The following is a 20864-nucleotide window of genomic DNA, read 5'->3' as shown; positions in this document are numbered from 1 at the left end:
GGTTCCTTGTGTAGGCCTTTACACCTTTGCAAAGTGAATGAAAAAATGGAAAATGATACTGTTCTTTTCTGATAGCATTTTGCCCTTACTTCACAGAGGGTGTATATGATTAGACAGCATGAAAAGCAGTGAAGAATCAAGCTTTCTGTGTATTAAAAAGAACCAGGACACACAGCCATAAGAAGTGTCCAAAACTTCACAGCAGGTCTGCTCATGTATTCATGCTCAGCCTCTGTGGTCTGGACAGTATTAAGTACAAGCTAGTATCCTTGTTGTGTGGGACTTAAGGGGTTTTGTTTATTTCATTTAAAAACCAGCAGACTTACAAGACTGGCTGTTGCAGAATGTTTCACAAACAGCAATCTCTCCCTTTCACGGGACCTCAGAGGTCTCTAGTACCTACATTCAGGAATTCCCCCATTATTGTCAGATGATTGGCACTGGCTCGCTGGAGTCTCCAATTTTAATTAATAAAAACACTAAAACAATCACAAGAATTGCTTGTGTGAAGCCTTTGATTGGGTGGGAACAATGCCTCTCCCTTCCATAAGGAGTTAGGCAAGTCGCAGAAGCTGGCAGAACTCCCTATCACTCTAACAGGATTAACGGATATATATATAACGTATATATACAGGAAACCCATCACACCACTGACCAACTCCCCTCTCTGCACTTGGAGCCAAGATGTAGCTGACAGATTTTAGGCCTGTCGTTTCTGAGAGAGTTGTATATGAATCAGTCCCTCAGCTGGGCATGGAGCTGAGGTCCACGCTGTGTAGTTTCAGCTGCACAGAACTCATTCAGAGTGAAATGAGGGAGGTGCTGTTTGGTGGCAGAAGGAAGGTTGATAAAATAGTTCGAGGCATAGGAGAAAGAAAATGACAACAGGTGAACCTTGTGGCTGCTCTCATCTGCATCGGTTACTAATGGCAGCTGGGGAACATCATGCCGTGGGGACACCCTCACCACATTCTCTCAACCATGCCTCCTGCACCAGCTGCAGGAAGGGAGGTGGCATAGGAACCACTATTGCAGAAACAGGAGCATGTTTTCACATCGGCTACCTGTACAGATGATTTCACTCACCGCCTGCCTCACTGTTATCAACACTGTTCTGAAGGCATCATGGCAGAAGGGAATCTTAAGGAGCGATCTGAAGGAGAACAGGAGAGCAGCTGGGCAGATTTTTCCAGGGAGTTTGTTCCATGCATAGGGGTCAGCACAGGGAAAAGCATGAAGATGTCTGCGGCTGAAGCAGACTAACGCAGTAAAGGCTGGCATTGCGGGCGGGGGGAGAGGACTAAAGGGAGTGCTCAACGATGTGACTAAGTAATAGTGCTGATAGGGACAGCTCAATCATGAATGGTCTTAAAAGTAAGGACAAGAAGCTTAGGGCCTGGTTCCCAGGGTACTGGTCCTACTCCTTTCCAGGTTCCCTCCTTCCCACTCTAATTCATAAAGAGTTGTTGCAGACTTCCTCACTACAGCCATTTCGGTTGCCAGCTTCCTGGCTTTATACTAGCCCAGCCCCCACCTGCTCAGGAGAGCTTCACCTTCCAGTTTGGGGTTGTTTCTCCAGACTAATCCCCTCATGTGGGGCCTATCACACTAACTGGCCATTTCTCAAGCTTCCTTAACCTTTTCAGGGTGGGTATAGGGTGAACACTCCATCACATGTACACGTTATACTTAAGGCTTATTTACATCCTCATGGGGGGAAGGGTAAATCACACTAACATTAGCTAGTGCACACTTAACAGACAAGTGCAAAACAATTCTTCAAAGCATACTAACTGGCCAAGAAATACATATTCTATAATCAAATTTGAAAGTGTACTAAGTTCATTGTGTACTGAGTCAATGTGGGCTAATGTTTGTAGGCACACACCATTCATTTGCACAAGTTTACTAGTCCACCAAATGCTATCTCATGTGGCTTTGCATGTAGCCAAGACCAGCCTGCTTACCTATGTGCCCTCCACCACTTTGGTGTCATAACACCTAGATGTCACATCCCCCGTAAATAAAGTTCATTTGTGATATATTATCCATTCTTTTTTAAATTGTGTTTGTTCCTTTACGTCTAGTTTGCCAAATTTGCTAATTTGCAGTACCATAGGTCTCCCAGTTATTAGACCTAATTAACTAACTATGCAGAATGCCTAAAACCAGCCTCAAACACTCTATGTATACATACACACACACACACATATATATATACACACATTATATGAAAAAAACTACATTAAAAGAACATTAAGGTTGCACGGTGAACCATTCATAAGTTAGGAAATGCCAGAAGTAAGGTTTCCTGGGCAATTTTAATTTGCCCACTCTCTGCAAGTATGCATTATGATATAGTCTTTAATTGCATTATCACATGCTATTTTCCCACAGGACCCCTGCTTCATTCAGTACACAGAATAGATAGCTATTAAATATTGTGTTTTATCTTCATCATTCAGTTGGTGACCTAGCTAAAAAATTTCAGCCTAAACTGTTAAAGTTTAGCAGTTGAATATAGAATTATTATTTTCCATGTCAGCTTTCCAATGGCTTTCATCACTGTAGCATCTGACTGCTTCGCAACATTAGTGAATTTAACTTCCCAACACACCTTACTGGAAGGTAAGGTGATATATCATCCCCGTTTTACAGATGGGGTACAGAGGCTCAGTAAGGCACAGAAAAATTAAGGAAAAAATTGCCAAAAGTATCCACTACTTTTGGGTACCCAACTTCAGACACCTGGGGCCTGATTTTTCAGAGACCTCAGCATTTTTATAGCACTTTAGATGTTCAAGCACAGCTCCCAATGCACAATTAGTGGCCATCTGTAAATAGTTTGGTTTGAACTAACTTACCCAGCATCCTATAGGAACTTTGTGGCAGAGGCAAGGTTAAAATCCAATTTTCCACAGTGTTATTCAATGGCCTAAGCCACGATATCATCCTTTCTTTTCTTCCATTCCCCCACCACCATTCCCTGCTCCTTACCTCTCTGCAGTCACTTCGGGCTGCATTCTCTTCCTCACACTGCCTCGGGGCCAACCGGGGAGCATTGAGAGCACAACAGAGACAGTCTCTCTCAATTCCAGTGCCCAGTACCACTGAACATCCAGCAGCTGGAATGAACAATTACAGAGAAAGTCCCCACATTCTCTGTAGCCTGGGGCTAGAGCAGGCTCAGTGCAGATAGACTCTTCAGCAAGTTTAGCTGATGGCTTCTAACAAGTCTCTACTGAGCATGTGCAAACAGCCATTTTCAGATGCTTAAAACTCAGCTAGGTTTAGGAGGATTTTCACAGAGAAGGCAAACGGCACCTCTCTTCCTGGAGAAAACTCTTTCTAAACACAGCCTCACCACTGCAAACAGCAAAACATACAAAACACAAATAGCCCTAGCAGTGCTGTCAAAAAACCTAAAAACATACACGACATGCCAAATGTCTAAAAAATATGGGGAAAAACAGCATCAGCTTCCCCTCCAAAAGGCCCAAATGTAAGCACTGACAATCAGCCGTTCTTTCCTCACTCTAAGCCCGGAAGGCTCTTTCCCCAGTTCTGCCCACAAACCTTGAAGGGCCTTCTTCCTCTGTCCCTCCTCAGAGCCCTGATTTTTGCTTTTTTCCATCCGCCTTCCAAGCCCTGGGGCCATTCTTCCTCCTCCTGTGCCTCCATTTAGCACATTACTCTGTTTGCTCTTCTGGATTGGTGGTGCTCCTCTCTGTCATGTCCCCAGATGGACAGCTGAGAGCAGCAAGCACAGACATGAACTCCTGCACATGTTCAGACTAACATGCCCATTTCAGTCATACACAGGCTGGGCTGGCTGCAGCTTGACTCAGATCCTCCTCCCGCAGTTCAAAACAAAGGGATGACTCTTAAGTGTGACTCGGAGGGGGGCATCAACTATGACTTCAGGCCAAATTGTCTTCTTTCATGACTAACTGATACAAGAGACTGAGCAACTCCACTGAGCTGGCAGGCAGTGGGAGTCCATCCTGCTCTTCTCTCTTGCGTGGACAGGTTACAGAGCCTAACAACGTACCTGTGACCCAACAGCAAAGAGTGGCCCAGGCCAGAGTTAGCAAATGGAAGAAGCTATACAGTCCAAGAAAAACCCATGTAGTTGTCCTTTCCTTGCAATGCTTCTCCCTGCTCTTTCTGGCAGTGGGCTCCCACCATAGATCCAAACTTTGTGGATCCTTGCTTATCCATTCTCGGAACTAGATTTATCCATCCTTGGATACTGCCTTAATTTACCCAGCAAATCATGGGAATTTAATACCAGAAAAGAAGTTTGTTTTCTTCACACAACTTGCCTGATATGGTTTAGGTAGAAATGCCATAAACATTAGCTCATGTTTAACAGGTGCAGTCTCTTCTGTTTAGTATCAGGGGGTAGCCGTGTTAGCCTGTATCCACAAAAACAACAAGAAGTCTGGTGGCACCTTAAAGACTAACAGATTTATTTGGGCATAAGCTTTCGTGGGTAAAACACCACTTCTTCAGATGCATAGAGTGAAAATTACAGATGCAGACATAATATAATGACACATGAAGGGAAGGAGTTACCTCACAAGTGGAGAACCAGTGTTGACAGGGCCAATTTGATCAGGGTGGATGTAGTCCACTCCCAATAATAGATGAGGAGGTGTCAATTCCAGGAGAGGCAACGCTGCTTTTGTAATGAGCCACTCCCAGTCCCTATTCAAGCCCAAATTGATGGTGTTAAATTTGCAAATGAATTTTAGTCCTGCTGTTTCTCTTTGAAGTCTGTTTCTGAAGTTTTTTGTTCAAGTATAGCTACTTTTAAATCTGTTATAGAATATCCAGGGAGATTGAAGTGTTCTCCTACTGGCTTTTGTATGTTACCATTCCTGATGTCTGATTTGTGTCCATTTATTCTTTTACGTAGGGAATGTCCGGTTTGGCCAATGGACATGGCAGAGGGGCATTGCTGGCACATGATGACATACATAACATTAGTAGATGTGCAGGTAAATGAGCCTCTGATGGTGTGGCTGATGTGGTTGGGTCCTCTGATGGTGTTGCTAGAGTAGATATGGGGACAGAGTAGGCAACGAGGTTTGCTACAGGGACTGGTTCCTGGGTTAGTGTTTCTGTGGTGTGGTGTGTATTGTTGGTGAGTATTTGCTTCAGGTTGGGGGGCTGTCTGTAAGCGAGGACTGGCCTGCCTCCCAAGGTCTGTGAGCGTGAGGGATCGTTTTCCAGGATAGGTTGTAGATCATTGATAAAATGCTGGAGAGGTTTTAACTGGGGGCTGTATGTGATGGCCAGTAGTGTTCCGTTATTTTCCTTGTTGGGCCTGTCCTGTAATAGGTGATTTCTGGGCTCTTTTTCTTTGCCTTCTGATATTTGTGCCTTTAGGTTACACTTGGGTCACATTTTCCAGCTTTTCTCCACAACCGCAAGGGCTAGAAACTTACCTATTTTTTTAATTAATTAAAACTTAGATTGTCATGACTCCAGGAGCTGGGGCTTTACAAAAACACTAAATATCACAAGAGCTGCAATAAAATCTTGAGAATTACCAACACTGTGATAGGTAGAATGGGATACAAAATGGGGCTGTGATCTGGGCATGCATACAGGTTACAGAGGAAAAGGAAGAAGGTGAAAAGAAAACAGAGGACTGTGAAAGGGAGGAGGCAGACAATAAACAGTTGCAAAAGGGTTTAGCTTCTGATCATCATGAGTCACAGCCTCAGCTGCTATAAATTAGCTCTTATGACTTTTGGCCCAGAATATTCTAAGAAGTTCTTGGATCCCTTTAAAGTTCTCTCACCCCCATCTCTGCTTGAAACAGTTTAAGCCTTAAATAATTCAATTTTGAGTTCAATTCCATTAGCTGTAGTGGCATGTAGTGCTACACAGGTGTTACCAAATTTAACACATCGAATATGTGTGCATACTTTCACAGTTTCATTAATAGGGGTAGACGGGGTTCTACAAGGGTATATGCGCAGCATTCCACCCTTTGGAGCTACTGACATCAGACTTACTCACCAACAATATAGTTAGCTGAAACCTGAACAATGAAACGGGTGACCTCAGATTACTTTAATTTCTCCCAATTGGAAGCCTACTGCCTACCTACAAAGAGTGTAACAGTTTTTGAAAATGACTAGACTGATGACTGCCTGGTGATCAGTGACAGAAATAGTAAATTATACAAATACATATAAAATGCGATCAGTTTGATTTTTCTATAATCCATGGCTCATAATAAACAAGGGCACCAAACTTAACACTAGCTTTAAAAGGAACTTGAATAGTTGAGCTCTGGTAAGAAGGACCGATGACCTTTTGTTGGTCTCTAATGGAAAGGTCAGAGTACATATATGGGATTTCTCCTGTACAGCACACAGCACCTTAGAATGAACATGTTACCAACGTTCAATACCGTAGCTTGCTGAAACATGAACATTACCTTGTCATCTCCTTGAGACTGGGACTATGGTCACAATTTTTAGAGACCTAAGTCCCATTTTCAAATGTGGAGCCAGATTTTACATCTATTTAGGCACCTACAGAAAGGTGCCTAGTGGGATTTTTAAAAGTGCCTGATCATCAAATGAGCATTGATTTCAATGAGAGTTAGAATTCTTTAGGTTCCTAACTACCCTTGAAAATCTATCTCCACTTTTGAAAAATGGAACTTAGACTCCTAAATCACTTGGGCAATTTTGAAAATTTTACTCTATGCTTTAGTCTACATTTGGAAAACACCCGAAGACTGTGGGTGCTGTCCTAATGCTCTAGTTTCAGTGTCACCCTTGTAGAAGTGTCTGTTTTTATATTAGATTGCTCTCCATTACTGAGTTGATGGATTCCGGTCAAAAAGGAGAGATGCAAGAGTTCCCCAACAATTATGCCACAGATCCACTGTGAGACCATTATGTCACAGATCCACTGTTCTCCTTAACCTCTGAAAATAGGCCAAGAAGAATTAGTTTAAATTGAAGCAAGGGCAGTTTAGGTTGGACACTAGGAAAAACTTTCTGTCAGGGTGTTTAAGCACTGAAATAAATTGCCTAGGGAGAGTGGGAATTTCCATCATTGGACATTTTTAAGAGCAAGTTACACCTATTAGGGATGAGCTAGATAATACTTAGTCCTGCCATGAGTGCAGGGAACTGGACTAGATGACCTCTCAGGGTCCCTTCCAGTCCTACGATTCTATAATGGCATAGATTTTGATCCTCCTCTATGTGGCTGAAATCTTCATGGCACTTTATGCAAATACGCTTTACCCCATTAATTCATTAAATTTAATTCATTAATGAATTTCATTCATTAAAATTAATGAAGGTTGGAATTTTTGCAAAGAAGCACCCGGAACAGATTTTCAAAGGCTCCTTGCAATAATTCAATTTCCCAACCCTTCAAGTGAAATTAAAATTGGAATTTTGTGGCCCTTTTTCACTAGGGACCGAAAAATACCGACCCAGTCAGGTGGGATTGCACTCAAGCAGCTAGCACAAGCCACTCCTCCTGAGTCACTGGCCACACTGCTATTTTTAGAGCTAGCTTGAGCAGAGCTAGCATGTGGAAATTACATCTCCCAGCTGCTGTGTACATACACCCTCAGAAAGAGCCTGTAGCTTTCTTTTCTCCTTGGCATATCTCTGTTTCATACCATGCATTGTAAGTAATTTTATGCTACACTCCTTTGATTTATTTTCTTGAGAGATGCTATGGGTGCAAAATTTGGGAGATTTTAAGGATCTAAATCAGAGGTGGGCAAACTACAGCCCGTGGGCCACATCCAGCCTGTGGGACCATCCTGCCCAGCCCCTGAGCTTCCAGCCGGGGAGGCTAGCCCCCGGCCCCTCTCCCGCTGTCCCCACTTCCTTGCAGCCACGCCACTGCATGGGCAGCGCTCTGGCCCACCGCTCCTGTTGGGCAGCGTGGCAGAGTGGCTGGCTCCAGCATGGTAAGGAGGTAGGGAGCAGGGGGGGTGGGTGGATAAGGGGCAGGGGGTTCTGAAGGGCAGTCAGGGGACAGGGAGCAGCGGGCGGTTGGATGGGGCAGAAGTTCGGGGGGGGCAGTCAGGGAATGGGGAGCAGGGAGAGTTGGTTAGGGGGTGGGGTCCCAGGGGGTGGTTAGGGGAGGGGGTGTGGATGGGGTCACGGCAGTCAGGGGCCAGGGAGCGGGGAAGGGTTGGATGGGGAGGATCTCGGGGGGGGGGGGCGGTTAGGGGTGGGGGATCCTGGGAGGGCACGGTCAGGGGACAAGAAGCGGGGGGGGGTGGATAGGTCAGGGGTTCTGAAGGGGGCGGAAAGTGGGAGGGGGGGTGGATAGGGGCTGGGGGCCAGGCTGTTTGGGGAGACACAGCCTTCCCTACCCAGCCCTCCATACAGTTGCGCAACCCCAGTGTGGCCCTCGGACCAAAAAGTTTACCCACCCCTGATCTAAATGAATAGCTAAGTATGACATATGTGATATTCAGCTGTAAATATATTCTGATGCATAATATTATTCCTACTACAGTGAGGGATCTGACTGGTCCCAGATTTCAGCACAACAATAATAGTTATGGGGTCATTTAGTTGGGTCAGTATAAGCACATGCAACTAAACTTTTACTTGGCAAAGACGTGACTTAATCTAATTAAAATGTCAAATTACCTCAGCAGGACTGAACACACAGAGAGAACAGGATTCAAAAAGAAAGAGATGTGTTTACTTTCAAGTCACTAGATAAGCAGGAGGTAATACTGGCATATACAGGACACCTTGAACAATTAACATTTATTATTTCAAGCAGAACCCGCATGTAAAAGGATTTTGCAGCAGCTCCCTTCAAGTACCATCAACATAACAATAGCCCTTTGCAGATGGCACAGTTCTATGTTAAAAAAGCCAGGCCCCAGGCACATAGTTCTGGGATTTGGATTCAAATGTCCCTGGAGTTAGTGGGGATTGGGGCAGGTTGCAACTGAGTGTCCAGGTTGCCCCGGGAAGAGGGTTGGAAGTGGCGTTCAGGCACAAACATCTCTGGAGGCATTGGCAACCAGGTTTGGAACCTGAACATCCTCGGGGGTGCACGGGAATGGTGGGAACCACAGATCAGGCACAAACGTCCCTTGGGGTGCTGGGACCCAGGGTTTAAGCATGACAAGTCCTGAGGCTGTACAGGGGCATTGGGAACCTGGATTTGAGCACAAACATTCCTGGGGGTGTACAGGGGCATTGGGAACTGGGATTCAGGCACCAAAATCCCCACTGCACGCGGGTCTGTTCAATCATGAACATTCCCCAGGGGCATGCGAGGACATTGGGAACAGGAGGGTTAATCATGACTGTCCCGGGGGGCACACAGGAGCATTGGGAATGGGGTTTTTGATCACGAACATCCCTGGGAGTCCATGAGGACAATAGGGCTCGGGGTTTCATTCCCGAATGACTCCAGGATGTGTGGGGTGTTTGGGACCAGGCCAGAGTTTAGGTGTAAATATCCTCAGGGCACTGTGGTGGTTGATGGCCCAAACCCTGGATCCCTTGTCAGGATAGTGGTTGGAGAAATGGATGAAGGGGATCTTTGCAGTCTGTTGCTGGCCCTCCCCACGAAGCAGCCTCCTCTTCCTGCTGATTCAACCCACGACTGCAGCTATTCCACCATGCTCTGTAGCCAGCTTCCCACACCCACCTCCCTGCTGTTACTCTCCGCCCCTGCTCCCTCCCCTCCTGGGGCCGCTGCTGGAAGTGGAGTCGCGTGAGCCACCAGCAAGGTTTACGCATAGCAGCACACGACAGGCGCGTGGCAAAGAGCTTGCAGGAGCAGCAGTCGGTGTCCCTGCAATCTGGGACTGAGGTGATGGATAGGAAGGAGACAGGGGGCGAGGGGGGGCTGTTTGCTGCTCAGTGATTGCATGGCCTAGATCTGATCATCAAGCAGCGGAAAGTATGTGTGGAGGGGTGGGGGCGAATCCCAACCCCCACAACAGTTGCAGTTTGCGTTGAACGCCCCCCACCAGACACAATCAGCCCTGAGCATCTCGGGCAGGGATAAGGTGGGTGCAAAGTGTAAGGGGAGGAAATGTGTCAGCAGCAGCATCTGAGAGCAGCAGAGCAAACTCAGACGGGAAATGAGCTTGCAAAGTGCACCCAGCAAAATGAGCGAGGGGATAAGTTGCTTCTATGTCAACTGCAGGCTGATTAACCAAAAAACAATCACTTTGATGGCAGAGTTTTAGCAGGAGCAGGCTCATGCTTGGTTTCAGCTACATTCCCCACTCTGTAAGCACAATGTGTTTCTTGTTATAGCCAACAACAAAAAATGGGACACAGGTTTTTTCCTGTATGGGCTACATCATAATATTAAGCTGTGAGTTTAGTTCTGGACAAACAATCTCTTGTTGCATCTCTGAGATGGAGGTTAATGAATTCCCACAGATGATGTTGGCCAAACAGTGGTCAGCTTGTGACTTGATTTCCAACATCATGATGTGAGGGGATCAGTATAGAAAAGCACTTTTAAGGGAAGAGGCTGCCTACAGCAGGATTGTTTCTACAAGCTAATTGTACTAAGTGCAGCTGCATAAAGCTGGATCAACAGTAATAGAAGGCAGCGCAGACTTCCTGACGCCAGCCCTGCAGAGCTCCCACCAACAGACTGGCAATTCCAGATTGTTTTCCAGACCTTATCTCTCCGAAGTTAGGGTTTTTTGGGGTTGGTTTTTTTTTTTTTTTTGGTTTTTTTTTTAATTTTGCGACCGGAACAAAGTAACAGGAAAATCCTTTGTAAAAGCAGAAAACGCTGTTACGGATCAGCGCACTTCACAGAATGTGTAATTAAGTATTTTGCATACAGGCTTGTCCCTCTTCCCCCCAAAAAGTCTAAAACTGCATTCTTTGAATGGATCTGAAACGTGAGACAAACAAAAAGGATCAGACACTTCAAAGTAATTGGGTTTAGGTAGGTATTTCACCAGGAACATTGACAACCTCTGTGTCAAAACATATTTAGCCAACATACTTTTTTTTGATATGTTGGGTTGTGGCAATAAGGTGGAGAAGGGACAGGATTAACAACAGGTTTTAGTAAAGTCTGATGACATAAGTACGCAGCAGTTAAAGGCATTTATACTAGTTCTAGTTGGTTTTTAGATACATTTTATTACACATACAGGGTCTTGGGTATGAAAACTTTCAAGATCCTTACTCATAAGGAAAATAAGTGACTGATACCCAAGAGCCGATAGACGGGCTCTGCTTCCCATGAAGAGCTCCATTTTCCCAAGACTTCTTGGGAGTGTCAAACCCAGGGGGCAACAACCTGAATTCTTATGTAACCCAGAGGCTATTTCCTAGAAAACCACAACAATCTGCCTGGTGAGAGAGCAGGGTCGGGAACTTTTCAAACACCTCTGCACAGAGAAGGAGCCGCGGTTTCTCTCCTTTCTCATTATGAGCTCATTACTGTTTCACACGGTGGACCAACGGGGCACAGAGGTTTCATTTCTCTTCTGATAAGGACCAGCCCAGATCATGCTAATGGAGGGCAGCAGCACCGCGGTGAGGCTGCCGGATGCAATGGGGGGGGTTTGCCTCGCCCCGCCTCTGGTTTCCAGCAGGACCCTGCCTCGGGCAGGACGGGGCGCCGGGCCCAGAACGAGCCCCGCGCGGGAATGTCCTGCGGGGCCGGGAGGGAGCAGCCGCGGGGGGCCGGGAGCCGGCGCCCCGCCTAGGGCCCCTGTTCAGCTCCCCGGGGCTGCCGGGCCCCACGCAGTGGCCTGGGAGAGGGAGGGGATCTCCCCGGCTCAGCTGTGGGTGCCCGCGGTGCCCCCGCGGTGCGCGTACGCCCGGGCCGGGGCGGCCGGGCCGGGCCCCACAGCCTCCCACAGCCCAGGGCTCAGCCCCGGTCGCCATGGCAGCCGCCTAAGCGGCGCCGCCGGGCCCGGCCGAGAAAGGCGGGAGGAGGCCGCGAGGGGTGATGTCACGGGGCTGGCGCCGCGCAGTCCGGCCCGGCCCTCGGGGCTGGAGCGGGGGGGTGGGGGGCGGGGCTGCGCCGCCTGGTCCCCACACGCCGGGGGGGGGGGGGGGCACCGGGGAGAGCCTGGCGAGCTGGGGCTCTCAAGGCGGGGAATTCCCCTCCAGGCCGGCTCACTGCGGGGGATCAAAGCCCCCTCGCGCCAGGGCGGGGAGCTCCATCCCCCTCCGCGCCCCAGACGCTGGGGGTCGCTAGCCCCGCTCACTACAGGGCTGTCCGTCTCTCGGGGCCCTGGAGAGAGTGGTGGCCCCGGCGGGGGAGGGGGGGGCTCATGTTCTAGGGAAGAAGATGCTTCCCTCTACTGCAGGGTTGTGTGCAGCGGGGAGGAGGGTGGGAGGAAGAGCAGTAGAGCACCGCTTTGTGTGACAGGAGCTCGCATACTTTTCTTCCAGATGTTAGCAGCAGCATTTTGAGGTTGGGAATAGGGAAACAGATACAGGGTGGGGACTGACATCTATTTCTAAGGGAGTTTCACATGGAGTGTCATCTAGTCCTCTTTGCAACGTTCTTGGAGGTCCTGAGGGAAAGTGCTACAGCAGTTCCAAGGGGTACTGTTTTCTGAGATTCCCTGCTCACAGATCCATTCACCTTTTGCACAGTATGAAAATAAACAAAATCCAAGGCTGTGTGTAAAACTGCTGGGACAATTTGGACTACAAGGATTAGAAGGGGGGGGGGAGTTTCAAAGTTTTAGGGGATCTATCTTCTATTGTAAAATCTTTCAAGAGTGACAGACTTTCAAAACAGGCCTTAAAATCAGTCTGAAAAATGACGGAGTGTAAACACAAATCAAGAGTCCCCAAGCAGAAATGGAGTTTGTGTGCTTTAAACACCACTTTTCATGCAGAAAGTACACATAGCATGGCAATCATTTGATCACAGAGTCAATTAATCTGGTTAGTTCCTCTTCATATAACTCCACTCTATAAAACAAAATTTTAAAAAATGTGAATTGTTAAGTATTCGATATGGAGGAATGAAACCAACTCTGAATGAAGCAGTCCTTTGCAAAAGCCTAGGAGGACTGTAACATTGTTTCATTATCCAGGGATGGCAGATAATGAGAGAAACATGAAGATATTTATTTATATTGGCTATTATTTTACCAATATAGTGTCAAAACAAAACCTGTTCCACTGGGGCACTTGTGGAACAGAAATACAAGCAAGTCAGTAGGGTAAAATCTGTGATAATAAATCACCAGATTTAATATAAATGAGATTTTGTTAATTTAGTGTTTAGAAGAATTGGAGTTACAGTCAGTATTTGTTTATTTTAATTAAGCTGTTGATTATTTTCCACACAGGTTTTTATTGACTGTGCCTTTTAATTGTACTTAAACAATGTACTTGTCTTCCTGTAAGATTGAATGGAGAGCTTCACTTTCACCCTTCACATTTCAAAATGATTGAATTGTGTTCCTGTCAGGCTCAGCACCGCCTACACCCCTAGATAAAAGCCCTGGGGCAAATAAGCTTGTGTTCCAGTCAGCAAAATGTCCTGTCAGAGACCTCCCCAAGCACCAGCTAAGGAATGCGACATTAATTGGAGGAAAATATTGATTGATCCCTACAGAGCTCTGCCTCCAGTTCCCAATAATGATCCCTTTCCCCCCCTCAAATGGAGTATGATGTAGCTATGTAACAAGGACCCAACAACATGGATAAATCAAATACTTGTGTGTCTTCTTTAATACAATTCTCAAATGCCCATGCTGACTTTACATCTATATATTAATGTAGTGTAAGTGGTTTTTGTGCAGTACAGAACTATGTGTGTTGGAAAATTTAACAAGTTACAGTACAATCAATCATATATAATTTCCATATCTTGAAGTTTACAATTTCATAGCTTTAGCCTTCCTTGAGTAGTCCGTGAAACAATGGGAATTAGTTCTGATAATCAGCAGTTGAGTGCAAGACAAAATGTGGGAAATGCGATTGGGCAAAAGGAAAATTTCAAAGACTGTTTCTCTCATCAAAATAATCACTGTATGTTTGTAATGTTTCTGGAAGATGTGTCTCATTGACTTCAGCAAAAGCAAAGATGCAGAAATACAGTACAGTAAATATTCACATTTGTCACCAGAATCAATCTATGCAGACTTAATTACAGTCACGTCACATGCACTGGTGGGTTACAGGTCAGCAGCCTTTCAGAGGTAATATGTGTAAATGCACTTTCAATATTTGCCTAATGATCACCAGTTAATAGCAACGTTTAAAATAGCCCTATCCTACTCATGAGACAACAAGCTAACAGTGCAGTGACTTCTCAGTTTTTTAAATCCCTGAGCTATCAGTTCTGTCGCTGAGTATTCTGTCATTATAGGAAAAAGTTCCAGTTGATCTTGTTCATTTATTTGACTTTTTTATGCTTATACCTCCTGCAGTGCTTCAGCATACAATACTTATTAGTGAAGGTGATGTACACAACCATATATAAAAAAGAAAGACCTGTTTGTTACCATAATTCAAACTGACTTTCAGGAAGTATCAGGCTTCACTGACACCATGTTACAACTGCAGACTTTATCTGCTTATGACAGGTTTCAGAGTAGCAGCCGTGATAGTCTGTATCCACAAAAAGAAAAGGAGGACTTGTGGCACCTTAGAGACTAACAAATTTATTTGAGCATAAGCTTTCGTGAGCTATAGCTCACTTCCTTTGGTGTATTCTGCACTTATCATGTTTATAGTGTGTCCACCACTACCACACCACACACAAAAATGCTCATAATGTGCTTATGCTCCCAGAGCCTAGTTCATTTTCAGATCCTAAATTTGCAACATTTTTCATTCCAATTTTATCCAAGCTAGCTCTTTAAAATGAAGACGAAAATATTAGGGGAGCATCTGTTGTACTGGAGAGGGCTGAGGGCTCTGTGATCAGACCTGGCTCTTTGCAACCACAATGCAAAATGCCCATTTCATTCCTTTCTCAGTGCCTTTGTAAAATGAGTCAGGAGAGCTCAGCAGTTACTGTACAGTATTTACTATCCTCAGCTGTGCCTAGAATAGCCACACCCCATTCCTCACGATTGGCTCAGAATGCGGAAGACCTGAACCTTCTTTTAGGTTTTTTTGTACCAGTGAGAATGTTTCCCTGCCTGATGGACACATTGGGTGCCTCCAATGGCAGCAAGCACTGGCTGGATTTGGCAGCTCCTGAGCCTGCAGTATAAAAGCAAGTAGAGGCAGCTTGCTGCTTCATTCTGAGCTCAGGCAGCTGCTTAGAGAAAGAAAAGGAAGGGAGGTAGTCAAGCAGGCAGAGAGATCCCTTAGTGTGTGTTTTCTGTACCCTGGAAGTCGGGCTCTCTCCCAGCATGAAAGCTTTCAGTCCTGTCAGATCCGTCAGGAAAAACAGCCTCTCTGAACACACCCTGGGAATATCCCGGAGCAAAACCCCCGTGGATGATCCTATGAGTTTGCTATACAACATGAACGACTGCTATTCCAAACTGAAAGAGCTAGTGCCCAGCATCCCTCAGAACAAAAAAGTGAGCAAGATGGAAATTCTGCAGCACGTTATTGACTACATCCTGGACCTGCAGATTGCTTTAGACTCACACCCCAGTATTGTCAGCCTCCATCACCAGAGACCAGGACCAAATCCTTCCTCCAGAACTCCTCTGACCACCTTAAACACAGACATCAGCATCTTGTCATTACAGGTAAATGTCTTAGCCCTGGTTGTATGCAGTGTTGTTGTAGCTGTGTTGGCCTGAAGAAGAACTCTGTGTAAGCTTGAAAGCTTGTATCTCTGAGCAACAGAAGTTGGTCCAATAAAAGATATTACCTCACCTACCTTGTCTCATTAGCCTTGGCTGGCTTTTCTCCCTCCTTGTTGGCTGTCTTCCTGGCCTATGTGCAGAGTCTGAGATTGGACCTTTATAGTGATAATGGACATTGCAGTTAGGAAGTCAGTACTAGCGTGATGTATCTTTTATGATGGGGGTGACTGGCATGAGAAACTGTTACATGTTTTTTTGTAGCTAATACTAATCATTTTAGATTGAAATAGATGAAAATACCCCAATTGCTAGGCAGCCCTAGTAATGTTGGTTGTCATTGTGAATCCATATGACATGTCACAATTAGAATGAGCTTCATGATCCAGAGTATTTTGTATTTTTTGTCGTGCTGTTAAGATATTTAACACTGCGCTGTTTTTATTTTTCTTCTTTACAGACATCTGAATTCCCTTCAGAATTAATGTCAAATGACAGCAAAGCACTTTGTGGCTAAATTCAATGGTGAGTGTTTGTGGCTCTTTGTTTTCAAAGAATAAATATAATGCAAAATACAATTTATTTTGGGGAGGAAAATGTGTGTATGGGCTTGGATTTAAGACACTTTTTAATTTATAATAAAAGTAACAGGTTTATCGGAGGATACCTTTATAACCAGTAATCAAGCCATAACAATTACACTAGTAATTCATTTGGGGGTAGCCCAAATGAAAGTGTATTTTCGCCTTGCAAATAAGTAGTATAGACTGTTTACCCTGATACTATCCCTTTGTACTTAAATATATCACCACAAAATGTAAATTCTGTGATTATCTGTTCCTAAAACTCTAACCTTCAGATGAAGTGACTGATTTAGTTGAGGATTTTAGCATAATCCGTTAAATTTTGTGATGTGGGATTGTCTGCACTATCAGTTAAATAAGTGTCTGCTTCTAATCAAATAATTGCTGTAAGAGGCAGACTGGCGCCTCTGAGCAGTGCAGTTACAGAGATCCAAATAGAGTTTGGACTGAGAATCCTCTTTCTGCCCCTCCTGCTGAACGTATGTTATTTTAATGTTTAATTTGTGCTTTTGAGGGGGGTGCATGTGTGTGTGTGTTTTGCATCTGGACGCCAGGGTTTGCCCAATCTTTGAGTGTTTGGTTAAATGTTCAAACTGTGGCTTCCTCTCTGGCGCCAGTCTGTCCGGATCTCTGCCCTGTTAGCATTCTCCTAAATACTCCTCTTTTCAATCTTTTGCAGGTGTTTGCTGACTTTTTTTTCCCCCACAAGAAAATGTCTACAGGATTTTTTTTTTGTTTTTTTGAGGTGCTGAACTTATTTTTCAGCTGTATCTGGAGGGGGAATCTACATCTAATTAAATGGACCTTTTAAAACTAATAAAGAAGAAAAGAACTGAGATCTCTCCCCCCCTCCCCAACTTGGACTGATCTTAGCTATTTATGAAGAGACTTTAAATGCCCTTTCCCTAGTTGGAAGGTGTCCTTTATATACTATTCCCAGCATGGGGAGTGAAACATAAAAACTCACAAGGAATTGCCCATTTTAAAGCAGACTTTGCCTTTTATTCCAAAGGTGGAGCGTGAGTATCAGGAGGATCCAGTGTTCAGTTTCTTAGGGAAGTCCATGGTCAGAAATGACCTTTTGATGCAAGCCTAGGATTGAATACTGTGTATATATTTATATATAAATATATATATATATATATATATATGAGAGTGAAACCTTGTGAACTCTTTAATCAGAGTTTTCTTGTATAGTGGCAGAAATGTACATTTCTGCAAAAAGTGTAATGATGTACTTAATCATGCTAAACTTTTTATAAAAGTTTAGTTGTAAACTTAACCCTTTTTATACAAAATAAATCAAGTGTGTTTATTGAAATGATTTCCTGCTTTATTCTTGGGGGCCAACAGTTTGCTGGGGCCAGCCAGGTGTTATAATTTTACAAAGTAACAGTTCAAATATGTGTAGAACATAAAATTACTATAAGTTACTATTTTTAATTTCTTGTAATTTGACTAAAACTTATTTTAATGTATGTTCCAAACTTCTAGCCAATCATCTTATAAACAGTGTATAAGAAATTGCCAGAGTTATGGATTATTACAGAGCCGATGCTATTGAGGAACAGTTTGGAAATATACACAAAAGTAGTTAGTCCTAAGAAATTCCCTTGGTGTTTGATTCCCCCCCGTTGATGACTCACTTTCAGTTCTCCAGTAGTGCTGCCCAAGATCTGGTAACTTGCTTTTAGAATAATTACACAGAATTAAGGGCTGTGGCTAGCTATTAGTCTCCCAACCACTTAATTTCTGCAAAAGGCTTTGAATGCAAAAGTTGGTGATGCGTTAACATGTGATTTGGAATAATGAAGTGACTGTTGCCTTTCCACACTGGAATTTACATGCTTCCATGCAATAGCTCAGTGAAATGGGTTTTCTAATCAGTTGCAGCAGCTTCTCCATATGACTATTGAGAATTGAACTAAATCACTGCTGTGTTACTGATTAAACTTTGGCTGGTCCTAGCATTAACTCTTTCTCCATGAAAGAGAAATTAAGCCTGTAATGAGACTCAACATTTTTAAAAGCAAAGTATGATTTGGTATTTCTTATGTATACATTCTAGTACTACTCAAGGGCATTTGTTGTACTGTACTTGTCCACTGTAAGTTACCTGTCTTCATCTGATTTATTTTGTTGCCATAACATAAGAGGGAGGGTGGGGATGCATTTACTTGAACCTCCTGGTATTGCACTCTATTTTAAACTAAGCTATAAAGTTTCCTAAACTGGGAATTCCAAACAAGTCAACTTCAAAATCCTATACCTGAATGGAGTTATTTGCAGTGGAATGAGGGGAACTCTGATAATGGTCTGGGTAAGGACTGTTCTGCAGAAGGAATTACCTTAGGCCTGGTGGGTCGGGTTGAGATTTGTGGACTCTTCCAGGAAAAGGCACCTCCACCTGAGGCCAGTAACACTTTCATCATAGTGAACAGATGTGTGGGTGGCACCACACAGTCTGCATCGGCTGCCTTTCCTTGACCTTGACACCAAATCCATCCTCTGAAGCTGGGGAGAAAGCCAGCTCTGATCTCTTAATACAGAAGCTGCCCTGACCAATCAGTAGCGCAACCCTTTGTGAGGGGTCAATGCAATAAGAACACAAGCCTTGCATTGAAAGTCTGGATTCAGAATAGGGTGAGGTGGGGGAGGAGAGCTAATCTACTGCTTCTCACACTACACCCACCTCTCTGTCAAACCAGTGATTAAAAGTCTCCAGAACTGTAGCAAACATTTAATGCCTCCTATAGAGAAACCCTGCTACTGGCTCAGCAACAGTAGGGCTGCATGCAGTTTGTTCTAATTTTGCACAGTGAATGATTAACCCCACAAGAAAGTATTTAAATTAAAAAAAAAAAAAAAAACACCTTAGCTTCATTTACACAAGTCAACATATCTCAATGCCCCTAAAATCATTCCTGCAGATGAATTTTCTCGAACCCAAATCAAGCCCTAGGATTTTAATCTGTTTTGAGGTCTTCGGTCTCTTTTTCCCACAGTAACACGCTAACGCACTCAAACACCAGCAGGTTCCTCCCTCCCCCTCAAAGCTGATTTTCCACCTAAATCTTGAGTCCGGCTGAGGTTGTAAACAGGCAGTAATGCATGCTGCTGTAAGGTCAATTTTTCTTTTTTTTTTTTGGGGGGGGGGGTAGGGGTCTTAGGAAGTTAAGAAAAAAACTAGCAGAAGCATTAAGGATTACAACATAGCCCTTAGAAAGCAAGGAACTGTGTTTCTTGGACACTTTTGAATTATGGGGTGACAAATATATTAGTAGACCCAAACTAATGTTTCTCACTCATGTACTGTCAAAACAGGAGTTTTTCCATTGCCAAGGATGTGGGGGTTTCTTGCAGGGCAGGAGGGGGCAGGGGAAAGGGAGAAGAACAATAGAAAACCACACCTGCTTTTAAAAATGCAAATTAAATAGTTTCCTTCTTCAAGGATTAACTACCTGTGACTTAATTTGGCATTTCCACCACGCATTTCCTCTGACCAGTGCTTGGGGGTTATTAGTCACCTAGTTCTAAATGTTTTACTAGAGACTGACACTCATTGGGTTCATACGGAAATGTTTATCGTTCAAAAGATCAACTGCAAAGTTAAAGCTTGGTCCCTAGAACTTTCACATTGATGCTCATGTGAAGAATTGGGCCTCCCTTTATTATCTAACATTGGCCTCATAAAAGTTTCTGCATATGAATAGGGAATCCTAAATCAATTACTTTTCACCCTCTTTCTGGGGCCTGGCGTAAACTATAAGATTATATTGTATCTGAAAACAGCAGCTGCCAACAATCATGTTACATGTCTTGATGCTGAATATGGTAGATCAGGACAAATCGTGGTCAACAAGTCAGTTAAGATGTGTTAGCAAACATGTTTATTAGCTGTAAAATTATGTGGCATAGAGCAGGCCTAAAAGTTGCAAATGCAGCCACAGATTTAAGCGTAAAGGCCCCATTGGCAAACAAGAGAACCCAACAAGGGATTTAAGAATATTCCCTGTCCAGAAGATTTGGGATGGTAAGAGTTCTTCAGAGCCTTTCATCAGGTTACAGAAAACACAAAGAGCCCCTTTGTTTTTTGCTGACCATTTCCAAAGCAGATGAAAAGGTTTCAAATGCATTGAAATATTTATCACAAGTCATTTAAAGAATCAGTGCAAATATTTTGACAAAATTGCTACAAAGCGTCTTGACTCCAGATTAAAATTAGTACCTCTGAGTCACATTCCATTCATGTTGGTCTTTTTATACAGTAATTTTTTACTCATGTAACATGCACTAGCCATGGAGGGTGAGCACCACCTTCTGGTCTACCTATAGAAGGCAGATTCTCCCCTTTTTTAAAATGCCTGCTTTCTCTTTTTTTTATTTATGCCTGTACTACTGTGCACAAATCATCTTTAAGAAAGAAATCAGTTGATGCTTTAAATTTTAGTGAATAAGGGAAAAGTGCAATCCTTTATGGATTATTTTAAATAATTTTATAATTTCATCCTGATAGTTACATATTGTAT

At 44.0% G+C, this 20864-nt stretch overlaps 1 protein-coding gene across 1 annotated transcript; it reads left to right on the top strand.

The window, feature by feature from the left end:
- Nucleotides 1-15156: 15156 nt before the first annotated feature.
- On the top strand, nt 15157-17563 carry ID2 (inhibitor of DNA binding 2). The gene is made up of 3 exons (XM_084622103.1): nt 15157-15694; nt 16212-16276; nt 17015-17563. Exons 1-2 carry the CDS (start codon nt 15347-15349, stop codon nt 16266-16268), a joined length of 405 nt encoding a protein of 134 aa, XP_084478229.1. The 5' UTR covers nt 15157-15346; the 3' UTR covers nt 16269-16276; nt 17015-17563.
- Nucleotides 17564-20864: the final 3301 nt, after the last annotated feature.

The sequence above is a fragment of the Lepidochelys olivacea genome (genome assembly GCF_965140295.1).
Source record: "Lepidochelys olivacea isolate rLepOli2 genome assembly, chromosome: 3".
Taxonomy (NCBI): domain Eukaryota; kingdom Metazoa; phylum Chordata; order Testudines; family Cheloniidae; genus Lepidochelys; species Lepidochelys olivacea.
The sequence above is the reverse complement of the archived record's forward strand: the minus strand, read 5'-3'. Positions and strand labels throughout refer to the sequence as shown.